This window comes from Patagioenas fasciata, chromosome 2 (genome assembly GCF_037038585.1).
Source record: "Patagioenas fasciata isolate bPatFas1 chromosome 2, bPatFas1.hap1, whole genome shotgun sequence".
NCBI lineage: Eukaryota > Metazoa > Chordata > Aves > Columbiformes > Columbidae > Patagioenas > Patagioenas fasciata.
The window spans coordinates 90,844,534-90,856,807 of record NC_092521.1 but is presented as its reverse complement, the minus strand read 5'-3'; the positions used below and the strand labels follow the sequence as shown (position 1 = coordinate 90,856,807).

Below are 12,274 nucleotides of genomic sequence, written 5' to 3'. Positions count from 1 at the left end.
ATAGGTTTCTAGAGACAGACATACACAGCAAATTGCACTCTTGTAGACACAATACATGGATTGTGATATATATCTTAGAGAGGTGAAGAGAAAAAGAATTCACTGTGCTTGCTATTTCTCTATACCTTCCTTTGGTGAGCACTGCATACTGGTGGTGTCCCTATTTAATTCCTATAGCATATAATCCATCTTTGACTGAATCCAGAGATGCCTCTTTGCTGTCTTCACGTACAACTGGAAAACGTTTATTCATTCTCAGAAGTTCCAGCATGACTTTATTAAAAAGACAGGTCTATTTCAACTGATTTACATTCAATAGAAAGAAATTAAGAAAAACAAGATCTAAGATATTTAATCTCATATATTTAACAGCAAGGTTTTCTGCAAGTAGTATTGGGTGAGAAGGAAGCTCACAAGTAAAGCACAGCTGCTGTGCTCTGTATTCACCTTCGCAGAGGCAATAGAAAACATAATGCAAGAGACTATTTTGCCTTGGAATTGAAATGGGTGAGCTGGGCCTAATGGGCCGCTTTTGTTACTGTTACCTTCAGCTAAGCAAATATATAAAAGGTTTTTGTGTTTTCAAGAGGGTAATAATTTAAAGGCAAAGAGAATTCAGGAGAAGTGCACTCCCCCCTCCCCAAATACTTCTCATGTAGCTTCTAGACAGTAGTACAAAATGTGAAACTGTATTATTTTGAAATAAAGGAAATAATATAAGAATTTTACACAAGGATAAAAATGCAGCCAGGAAAAACCTTTTGTCTTACCATTAACAATAAAATGCTAGAGAGGACATTGTCATTAGGGACTTGTTTGTCCAACAATAAATCTGAAGCAACTTACCAAATGAGTTCTCTAGGGAGTCCTCTCTAGATTCATCGCATTAGTGCTAACAATAGTACTACAGTAAACTTTCAACTGATGTTCATTACATTCCTGTAATTATTTTTGTGGCCTTTTCAGACTGCAAGACTAATACTGTTGTGTGCATAAGCTTTCAGTAAAATAAACTATTATTTGACAAAACAAATGCCAGCATTTTAGAGCAGAATTCTTTTCTTTCTTATTCACAGAAAGCCTCATTCCTGTCGCTCAGAGGAAAAAATTAGCCCATAGTTTGGTTTTATGCATTCAAAATACCGTCTCTGTCTAACAAGGTACATACTTTAAAGCCATGAGTTTTGCTTGATCAAGGCCAAGTAAGAGTATAGAACAATAATAACATTTAATACAACACCTTCAGAAGGGTGCTTTCAAAGTCTTTTACAAACATGAATTTCATTTCACAACTCTGTGTAGCAGAGAAAGAAATTGCCACTGAGAGGCTAAAATGCAAATAAATACCTATTTTAAGTAGGTCAGCTAGAGACGCAAACCAGTAAAGGTTGTGTCTGAAATTGAGAAATGGTAGGCTTTTGGATCTATAATGATAAGCAAAATTCAAGATGTATCAAGTTCAAAGAAGAACACTCATGCTTGAAATTCAAGGCTGTGTTAGAAAAAGTCAGCTACATGTGATTTGACCAGAGTCACACATCACAACCATGGCAAGATGAGGAAAAAAAAATGTGCCATCCTAATTGCTGGTCTCAAACAGTTATGTACACTTTTGGAAAACGGTAACCAAGCATTTAAGGAAGGAGAACCCCACAGCTCATTAACAGCTTTGAAACATTTATCCTTGAGTGAGAACTCAAAGTCCTAAATGCATTTACTTTTGGGGAAAGGAAAAACAAACAAACAAAACAAAGCAAAACAAAACAAAAAAATCAAATCAGGACTAAAGGGTGATTTTATTGGATGTTTTTTGAAAGGAGACTGACAGAGCTAGAGTATCCCAGTCATGAAGATCCCAGCACCTGACTGAACACAGAAACATCTTTCCTAAAGCAGATAACATCAGCAAGGAAAAATTAAACATACCCTGAGAAGCGAAAGCTCAAAGTGCAAAAGCTTAGCAATAAACAGCAATATATTTTAAGTTAGATGGGACAGACACTACCGTTTATTCCACTTTTGCACGGCACCAATCCTACTGAGGTACAGACCCAAGGCTGTTCAGTAGCCCACCAGGCGATTTGTGTGGAAAAACAGTGACACGAACATATTTAAGAGCTACCTAGCAGGCAAAAATAGAAAGATAATACAAGTAATGGCCCCCATCAATAACGTGATGCGTGTTACAAGGCACTTTTGAGGGCTTGAGCTGAGTCCATTACTTTTGCTCACTGGCTTCACATCTGATCATTTTCCACAGGCCACTCTCTGACAGTGCCAGCTGCCCGTCAGGCTTAGAAGTCATAGAATGTCTTGAGCTGGAAGGGACCCACAAGGATCATGGAGTCCAACTCCTGTCCCTGCACAGGACAACCCCACAGTTCACACCATGTGTCTGAGGGCTTGTCCAGTCTCTTCTTGAACACTGTCAGGCTTGGGGCCGTGACACCTCCCTGGGGAGCCTGTTCCAGTGCTCCACCACCCTCTGGGGGAAGAACCTTTTCCTCATGTCCATCCTAAACCTCCCCTGGCACATCTTCCTCAGGTTCTGTCGTTGGTCACGAGAGAGAAGATCAGCGCCTGCCCCTCCTCCTCCCCTTGTGAGGAAGCTGTAGCCCCATGAGGTCTCCCCTCAGTCTCCTCTTCTTCAGGCTGAACAAACCCAGTGAGTTTAGCCACTTCTGATACGGCTTTTCCTCCAAACCCCTCACCAGCTTCGTGTCACTCTTCTGGACACTCCAGTAGCTTCCACAACTGCCTGTTTCATTTCTGGCCCCGAAGTGCATTTCCCAGGTTATGGCTCCAGACCGCTGTCACACCTGTCGGTCGTAGGGAGGGGACTCCCCGCCCGGTCCCTCCCGCCAGCGGAGGCCCAACCTGCCGCCTCACGACTCCCGCCAAGCCCGCCCCGGCCCAGCCGCTGTCACCTCAGCGGCTCCCGGCGAAGCCACCGCCCGCAGCCCGGCCTCCACCACGGGGAGCGGTCGCCATCCCCTCAGCTGAGGGCGCAGTGGCTCCGGCGGGGCGGGGTTTGCCGCCTGCTCCTCCTCCTCCCCCCGACGCTCCCCGTGTCATGGCGGCCTCAGCCGTGACCTTTGTTCGGAAGTTGTGCTGGCAGCCGTTCTGCCAAGTGAGGTGAGCCCCGATCGCCAGAGCACCGTCCGTGTGGCTGGGGGCTCTGGTGCCGTCCCGCCCCGGTGAGAGCCCGGTCCGAGAGCTGCTGTCTCCTCGCCGCGCTCCCGGGTGAGTGGCCGGTAGCGGGCGGCCTGGCTCCCTCCCCGGCCCTGCTGCTCTGGGGCTGTCCGGCAGGCCCCCTCATAGAGGCCAGGGGGAGGCTGAGGGCCGGCAGCGGCGGGGCCGGGGCTGTAAGCGCCGTGGGGCGGCGGGAGGCCCGGCCGTTGCCTCAGGCCTGGGCAGCCCCGTCTCCCTCCTGCCGGGGCTCGGCGTGGGGAGCTGGCGCCCTCCCGCCCGTGCCGGTCGGTGAACCGGGTTTGATTTCTCTATACGGCTCCTACGTACGCGGTTAATGCGTGGGACGAGACACCGGTTTCATCCTAAGTTAAGGGAAATCACTTTCTGCTTGAGACAGGGACCCTTCCAGGCGTACCGCCCACATTTTGTGTTTGAACACACTTGTTGGAGTGGGATACCTGCGTTTGATGCCTTCCCGAAACGGGGCCTGTACCTTCGTATTTCTTTCTCCTGAGGCAAGTGTTTAACCACCAAAGAAGTAGTTAGGGTGGGTGTAAGGGGCCTGAAACTGTACTGAAATATAGAGAAAAGTATGTGATCCTATATCACAGTATCACAGAATGTTAGGAATTGGAGGGGACCTCAAAAGATCATCTAGTCCAATCCCCCTGTTGGAACAGGAACACCCAGATGCGGCTACACAGGAAGGCGTCCAGGCAGGTTTTGAATGTCTCCGGAGAAGGACACTCCACAACCTTCCCTGTGTTCTTGTTCTCTCCCCCCTCCCAATCAGTCCCATGAAAACAAGCTTAACCGTGTGTTCAGCTAATTAGGGCTTCTTGCTGAGACTACTCTGACTTTCAAAATAGTGATGCAATATCTCACATGGTCTGTCTTCATTTCATATTGATCTTAAGCTGTTTCCAAATAACGTGTCACTTGCACTAGTGACACTGGGGCAGGTGTGCAGCTCTGGTGTTAGCTGGGCTGTGGGAAGCAGAAAGGATGACTTGGCTTGTGAGTGGACTTAGAACTGTGGGATTGACATTGACAAAATGGTTAAGTTGGAAATTCTGCTGAAAAGTTGTTTCTGTGTGAATGATAATCGTGAAGTGTGTCAATTTGTAGAATTTCCTCTTCCTATCAAAAATATTTTAATAAATGCTCAAGTAAAAGTAAGCATTTGGTTTGTTACATATACTTAGTAAGCAAGATCCTAAGTAGAATTGTGAAACAGGCATCACCATACCAATAGATTAAAGACCTGTGGTACTCTGATTGTTAACAGCATGCAATTTCGACTGTTATAATCTACACTTTCATAAGTGAAATGCTTTTACCCAAGTATCTCCATTAGGCATGAATGCATTTTGACCAGAAAACTGTACTCATTTAGGCATTAAGGTATAATGTTTTTCTCCCAAGGCTTTGTGAGAAATTATTTGAAGCATGTCCATGAAAATCTTCAGATGTAGGGAGAAACAGAGAATGCAAGTTGAGTGATCAGCGTGACTTCTGCCCTTATTTCAAAATATAACTCTTTAGGCAGACTTTCTACAGATAAATAATACTAATTTAATGTAGCTAAGTTGTTACAACAAGAGGGAGGGAAAGCAATTCTAAGTTGGAAAACATGTAGAAGACTGGCCTGCTGGACATAGTTAGGCTAGTGCAGTCAGATGAATTTGAAATGGCAAGATTCGGTATGTGAAATAAGGTAATAGATTAATATGAATAATGAGTTAATGTTTCTAGTATATTATCCAGATATAATACAGATAAATGGTGCAGTTTTTCCAGTAGTACAACACCAGACAGGTGGGCTTTATTTTCTACATCAACTGTATGCTAGCAGAATTATGTCAAAGATGCTGGCAGCCTTGCTGTGCCAATGCATTTTGGAGGCTTTTTTTGCAGTCCAAGCTTAAAAAAAGGGGCATATCTTTGGAGCACTGGGAGGTGAAGGCTTATACAAATATAAGGGCAAAATACAAGAATTCCTCTTACATTGGTGTTTTGCATTTTGTGTTTGTTTGGTTGTTTGGTTTTGGTTTGGTTTGTTTTTCCAAGGAGGGCATTCGTAATCCTTTCAGACATGGAGTTGTTAGTTCTACAGGCTGTCTTCCCATGTACTCGCTTTTTGTCCTTCCCCATCTCAGTACGTAATTTTTCCAAGCTTGAATTTGTCTGAGGAGGAGGGATGCTGACATAAATGCACATTCAGAAGAGTCTTACTGAGGCAGTACAAACGAGTGGAATGGAGTTGGAAACAACTTTGAGACTTGCTGCAAGAGCATTCTCCTGATTGAAACTAAGATAGTAACATAGTCACACTTTGAGTTGGTAGTTATATCAGCAACTTTAAAGGAGCTCAGATCTTTATCAAAGACCAGTTTTTCTGTGAGCTACTCCTTTGCTTCTCAGCAGCTCTGAAGAGACTTTTTCAGAGGAGTGCTATTAAATACTGGTATTTAAATAAAGTGGATTGAAAAAATGGTTCGTTTTCTCTTATGGTGTTGGCTTGTTTATGTGGCTTTGTTGGTCTTTGCCTGTGCCTGGGATACTTCCTGCTTACAGTAAATCTGTCTTTTCTGCAGTATCTGCTCTTCAGCTTGGGAGGCAGCAGTCTTAAGGGATTGAGTTCACTTCCATCCTGGCTCTAGAGCTGTGTCCCAAATCTCTTCTTAGCTTCCCTGCATCATCCTGTGACAAGACATCTGCATGTTCACAGCCCACACACACACAGCAGGAGCTCAGGTGCTATTAAATCCCAGCAAAATATGCAACAGTCCTTATTCAGTCTCTGCAGCCTTTTTCTGTTTCTGTCTGTGAATTTATTGAACCAGCTCCCTGAATTGCTTATCCTTTACTTGGCAGTACAGTTGCATTCTTTGGTTGTTATGTCAAAGGCCCTTTGATACATTTACAGCAAAGCAGGACATCATAATCCTTGCATCTGCTCCTTTTGCTGTCTCTGACTGCAGACCTTATAGCTCTTTTCTGCATTTCCTCCCACAAAGCCAGTCAGATGTAAGCTCCTGGGAGGAGGCCCAGAGGGTTTGACTTTGTCCTGGATCTGTGCACATTATGAAGAAACTCCTCTGTTGAGGATGGAGGAAGAACTGATCTCTTGCAGCTGAGGGATTATTTCTGGCTTCATCCAGCGACTGTGTTCTGGGACCTCTCCCAGTGAGAAGAGGCTCAAGTATTCCAGGTCATTCCCTGAAAGTACTTCTTTATTGCTGTTAACAGTCTGTTGACTGCATCATGGGTTTTTTGTTTGCTTGGTTTTAATATATGAGGAGGATGTAAACACAGCCTTCCACTGCTACAGATATGCAATAAATTTTGCTGCATTTGGGAATAATTGCAGATGTAAGCACACCCAGATTGCATGTAAGCCTTGCCTTGTGGAACACCTCTTTGAGGCTATTATCATCCGGGAGATGACCAGTAGGTTTGGTGGTGAGCCTTCTTCTGTCCTGTCTCTTTTTTCCAGGTTTGGCCACGAGGAGTTAATTGGCCTCAGAAGGAGTCTACCTGGATCCATGTAGTGGGAAATGTCTTGACCTTTCTGTGAATCCTATTCAGATAGCTGTGGTTGGATACAAACATAAAAATATAAGTAGCTTTGTTCTGATGTTCACATGTCAACTGAGCAAAAGGGACATTATTGTCTCTTCTCACCCACTTTCCTGCTGCCAGGCCCTATTTCTGTGTTGCAGCAGTTGCTTCTTTTTCCTACTGTCCACTGTCACCCCCAATCCAATCCCATTTTCCACAGAGGAGGACTGGATTTTCCTATTGTTGCTCTCAAGTAGTATATCAGACTATATTCTTAAAAACTATTTGCTAATACTCCTGAGTCTTCTGTGGGTCCGTACCGAAACCTCTGATGCTGGCAATAGAAGTCCACATATAGGGTTGTGTTTTAACCACAACACAAAACACAAACCCCCCAAAAGGTGACGAACCCCTTTCCCTGTCAGGCAGAGGGAGAAGACCTGAGACAGCCCCTGCCCTGTCACTGTCGGGCAGAGGTAGGGGACAGAAAAGATGAGGAGGGTTGGAAGCTAGTTCCAGTTCGGGGCCGTGGGCAGCCTCTCTCCCTACCTGCTTTACTTCCCCAGGTGCCCCTCTGTAATAGGTTTGAGGCCCTGGATCTTGAAGAAGAGGTAGGTGAGGATGTGGTGCAAGGCCCACCTACGAGGTCACATAGAAAGAGGCAGTTGACCCCACGCCTCAAGACTGCCTCAGATAAGAAAGAAAGAAGGGCAATTGTAGTAGGCAATTCCCTTCTGAGAGGGACGGAGGGCCCAATCTGTAGAGTTGACCCTCATCGCAGGGAAGTATGTAGTTTACCTGGAGCTTGGATCAGGGACATCACCAGGACACTCCCCAACCTGGTGTACCCAACGGACTACTACCCACTGCTGATCTTCCAGACAGATGGGGAGGAAACTGCAACCCAGTCTGAGGGGAATGAAAAAAGATTTCAAGGCCTTGGGACGGATGATAAAAGAGTCTGGGGCTCAAGTGATTTTCTCTTCCCTCCTTCCAGTTTGGGATGGAATAGAAAAATTCAGTCTGGAAACAACTGGCGACAAGACTGGTGCTACAGGCAGGGCTTTGATTTCTTTGATAACGACTGGTTTTACAAGACACCAGTCCAAACAGTGATACGTGGAAAAACTTTATCTCGCAGGGGAAAAAGGATGATGGGACTGGTACCGTACTGCTGAGGTGCCAGAGGAAGTCAGGAAAATAGAGGAGTTTGCCTTGGTTGATGAGGACTGGGTTAGGGAGCAGTTAGGCAATCTGGACATCCATAAATCCGTGGGTGCGGATGGGGTGCACCCGTGGGTGCTGAGCGAGCTGGCTGAGGTAATTGCTGGACTGCTCTCCATCATCTTTGCCAAGTCTTGGGAAATGGGAGAGGTGCCTGAGGAGTGGAGGAAAGCAAATGTCACTCCAGTCTTCAAAAAGGACAAGAAGGAGGACCCGGGTAACTATAGACTGGTCAACCTCACCTCCATCCCTGGGAAACTGATGGAGCAACTTATCCTTGGTGCTGTCTCAAGGCATATCAGGGATAAGAGGGTCATTAGGGGCAGTCAACATGGCTTCACCAATGGGAAGTCGTGCTTGACCAACCTCATTGACTTTTATGAGTACAAAAGATGGACAGATGATGGCAGAGCAGTGGATGTGGTCTACCTTGACTTCAATAAGGCATTTGACATGGTCTCCCACAGCGTCCTTACTGCTAAACCGAGGGAGTGCGGTCTGGACGACCGAGTAGTGAGGTGGACTGTGAACTGGCTGAAGGAAAGAAGCCAGAGAGTTGTGGTCAATGGTGCGGAGTCTAGCTGGAGGCCTGTATCTAGTGGAGTGCCTCAGGGGTCAGTACTGGGGCCTGTATTATTCAATATATTCATCAACTATTTGGACGAGGGAATAGAGTGTACTATCAGCAAGTTTGCTGATGACACCAAGCTGGGAGGAGTGGCTGACACGCCAGAAGGCTGTGCTCCCATCCAGCGAGACCTGAACAGGCTGGAGAGTTGGGCAGGGAAAAATTTAATAAAATATAACACGGACAAGTGTAGAGTCTTGCATCTGGGTAGGAACAACCCCAGCTTCCATTATAAGTTGGGGAATGACCGATTAGAGAGCAGCGTAGGGGAAGGGGACCTGAGGGTCCTGGTGGACAGCAGGATGACCATGAGCCAGCACTGTGCCCTTGTGGCCAGGAAGGCCAATGGCATCCTGGAGTGTTTACAAGGGGGATGGTTAGTAGGTCGAGAGAGGTTCTCCTTCCCCTCTACTCTGCCCTGGTGAGACCCCATCTGGAATATTGTGTCCAGTTGTGGGCCCCTCTGTTCAAGAAGGACAGGGAACTGCTGGAGAGGGTCCAGTGCAGAGCAACGAAGATGATTAAGGGAGTGGAGCATCTCCCTTATGAGGAAAGGCTGAGGGAACTGAGTCTCATTAGCTTGGAGAAGAGGAGACTGAGGGGTGACCTCATTAATGTTTATATAAAGGGTGAGTGTCACGAGGATGGAGCCACGCTCTTCTTCGTGACAACCAATGATAGGACAAGGGTTAATGGGTTCAAACTGGAACACAAGAGGTTCCACTTAAATTTGAGAAAAAACTTCTTCTCAGCAAGGCTATCAGAACACTGGAACAGGCTGTCTAGGGGGGTTGTGGAGTCTCCTACTCTGGAGACATTTAAAACCTGCCTGGATGCCTTCCTGTGTAACCTCATTTGGGTGTTCCTGCTCCAGCAGGAGGATTGGACTAGATGATCTTTTGAGGTCCCTTCCAATCCCTAACATTCTGTGACTTTCAGTGCTGTGTCTCAGGCTGTCCTGGCTTGCCTTGTTCAGCTGTTTGCAGTTCCTTACCAGCCAGCCAGTGGTTGGTTGGTTGGTTTGTTTGTTTCAGTGGCAGATTTCTGTATATCAGCTCTCCTTGGCTTGCGCTATATTCTGTAAGTCTCAGGTACTCTGCTCTGCTCCACCTGCTTGAGCTAACTGTGCATATCTTTTCAAAATTCCCTTTAGTAGGTCAGGCCTGTAGTTCTAGTTGATACCTGTGAGCCACGTTTTCTTGCCCAGCCTTGACTGTGGGCCACAGATCCTTCCCTGACAACCACAAAGGCAAGCACAGCACATAAGTGCTTCTTTTTCCCAAGCTTATTCTTTTCTGACTTGGTGCAGGTCAATAAAAGGTTTAGAGAGCTTGTCATATATATGTTACCTTTAAAGTAGTAGAATTTTCTCTTTATCTGTATTAAAAAAATATTAAAAATCACCTTTCCTTTCTTGAAACCTTGCCCATTTTGACTTTTGCAGTAACTTTTTGCAAGATGCTGGTAAAATCAACTTCCCCTAACATTGTGACTGTAAGGTAACTTTCAGAGTCTTTCAGAAAGGATCTTTATACTACTGATGAATCTTGGATTTTTCTTTTTCATTAAGGGTTGGGATTTTGAAACATAGCCATTTAGTGTAAACTCACCCACTGTCTTTTGAATACTGAGCCTAGCTAGTCAGTGGAAAATAAAGAATTAAATCTCTTCATGGAAGGCTTTTTCTGTGCATACTAACGTTAATTGCATGAGTTATTACATCTTGTTTGCACATGCTATTTTACCAATATGACTTAAAAGACAAAAGGTAGTGATAAAATGGTTAAACAGTTTTCCCAAGAAGCATCTTAATAAACTTGCATCCTTATTTAAGCACCCTCTTATACTGTTTTGAACAGAAATACACACAGCAGTTAAAATCAACCAAACAAAATTTGGAGCAGCAAGCTCACTAACTGTATGTAATTGAGCTGGATTAGATAGCTCACAGCTAATATCAAGCCAAGGTGTCTGGAAGACTTGAAGACAGATTGTCTTGGACCACGACTTTCTGTTGTCTTTAATTTGCTTTGAAGCAGCTGTTCATTTAAGTGAATGGACTCTGTTAGCTTTATCTGCTGGATCACTAGGTGGTTCTGTAGCAGATTTGCTGCTGAGTGCAAATGAATCTGATAATGTGAATGCAAATAAGGTGGTATTTAGCTACACTTTTTGTTGCTGGATTTTGCCAAGGCTTGAACAGCCCTTCTCTCCAAAGTGCGCTCTGCAGTAGCTCCCACTTGATGTGAGGAACCACAGTTTATTTTTGCCCTTGCTTTTTAAGATTTCTCTCCCCATCAGAAGTTAGTTATGAATTTGTTGAGGCGAATATAGATACATTTTCAAATGTTTGGGTTTGTGGTGTTTTGGTTTAGTCTGCTTATTTGTTTTTTACTTAATGTAATGCTAGGAATTAATTTTGAGCTTTTGCTAGGGTAGGAGATACTGTCTTTTAATAGTACCATTCTAAGAAGCTGCTTATTTCTTCCCTTCTACTTCTCCACCTGTGCAAATCATGCTTAGTCGGCAACTGTGATCTAGTAAAGAGGACAAGCAAGCTATATGTCATTCTTGCATAGCAGTCCTTGTTAGGATGGAAGTTGGTCTATTTATTCTAGCAAAATTTTTGGAACATACAAAGAAATGAAAAACATTTCAATGTCAGGAATTCAAAATTCATGGTGCAAAATATGACATTCTACCCTGGGCTTGACATGCAGACTTAAATCACTGTAATGAGCCTTTTTTACAAGTAACCTCCATTTATAGTAATGCCAAAGTACACCCCAGAGGTTTCGCTGGTAGTTTGTCTTTGTTAGAGTGAGCACATACAGAAGATTGAACCAGTTATGTCCGTCTGTTCTTTTTTCCATTTTATTATTGTATTCAGCATAAGAATATTTGTGATTTTTTTTTTTTTTTTTTTTTACTATTTCCTGGCTGTTCTATTTTAAAAGAATAATTTACATTTTAATCAGTGTGAAATAAGCTAACTGAAACTATTATGTATTGATACTCAGTTCAGATTGGTTGTTTCTTCATGATTCTGACGTAGTAAGTGATTGAGCCTTTCTATTGTGATGAGCCCACTGATTACAGCAAACATTTTTCAGGTCCCCTTGAAGTTCATTATAATAAAATTTAGACTGCAATCAGTAAACTCTAGCAAAAACAGTGAGCTAAGATTTTAAGGGTCTTGTTAAACCATGCTTTTTCACTGACAAACAGAAACCATTGCTGAATAATTTGGTGCTAGATGGTCCACCAAAAAACAGGAAGCAAAAACTCTCTTGGGATGGATTCTGGTTGAGGTTTCTTTCTTCCATCAAAACTTGGGCTTTATGTCACTGAATAGGTGGTACTATTTGTTTGGCTTTGGGGAGGTCTGGCAGTGATTAACATGTAGCAACTTCATAATTTGCCAACATCCTAGATTTTAAATTTCCCCGATGATAGTCTTTTCTCACTGAAAGCAATGATATTAAAGAAAAAAAAGTCACTGTTACAGTGTCAGCATAGTATTTTATCAGCTAGTGCTTTTCATATGAGCAGTGTTAAGTAATGCAGGTCAGCCAGCCACGGAAGGAAGACCATAAGCATTATTGGTGAGCTAATAACTTCATTGTTTTGTTCATAAGCTACTAATTTGTAATGTTGACCTAAATA

At 44.1% G+C, this 12,274-nt stretch overlaps 1 protein-coding gene across 3 annotated transcripts in view; it reads left to right on the top strand.

Moving 5' to 3' along the window:
- The first annotated feature begins 3,004 nt into the window (after positions 1-3,004).
- Positions 3,005-12,274, top strand: part of ECI2 (enoyl-CoA delta isomerase 2) — a 36,166-nt gene continuing 26,896 nt past the window's right edge. For 2 of the 3 annotated variants that reach the window (XM_065832123.2, XM_071804541.1), the window contains exon 1: positions 3,047-3,243. Coding sequence is in view for 1 of the 3 variants with exons in the window: in XM_065832122.2 (XP_065688194.1) it covers positions 3,074-3,135 (62 nt within the window). In the remaining 2 variants the exon portion in view is untranslated. Of the gene's footprint in view, positions 3,244-12,274 lie in introns of all 3 variants that reach the window. The other variant, XM_065832122.2, reaches the window with a different exon arrangement.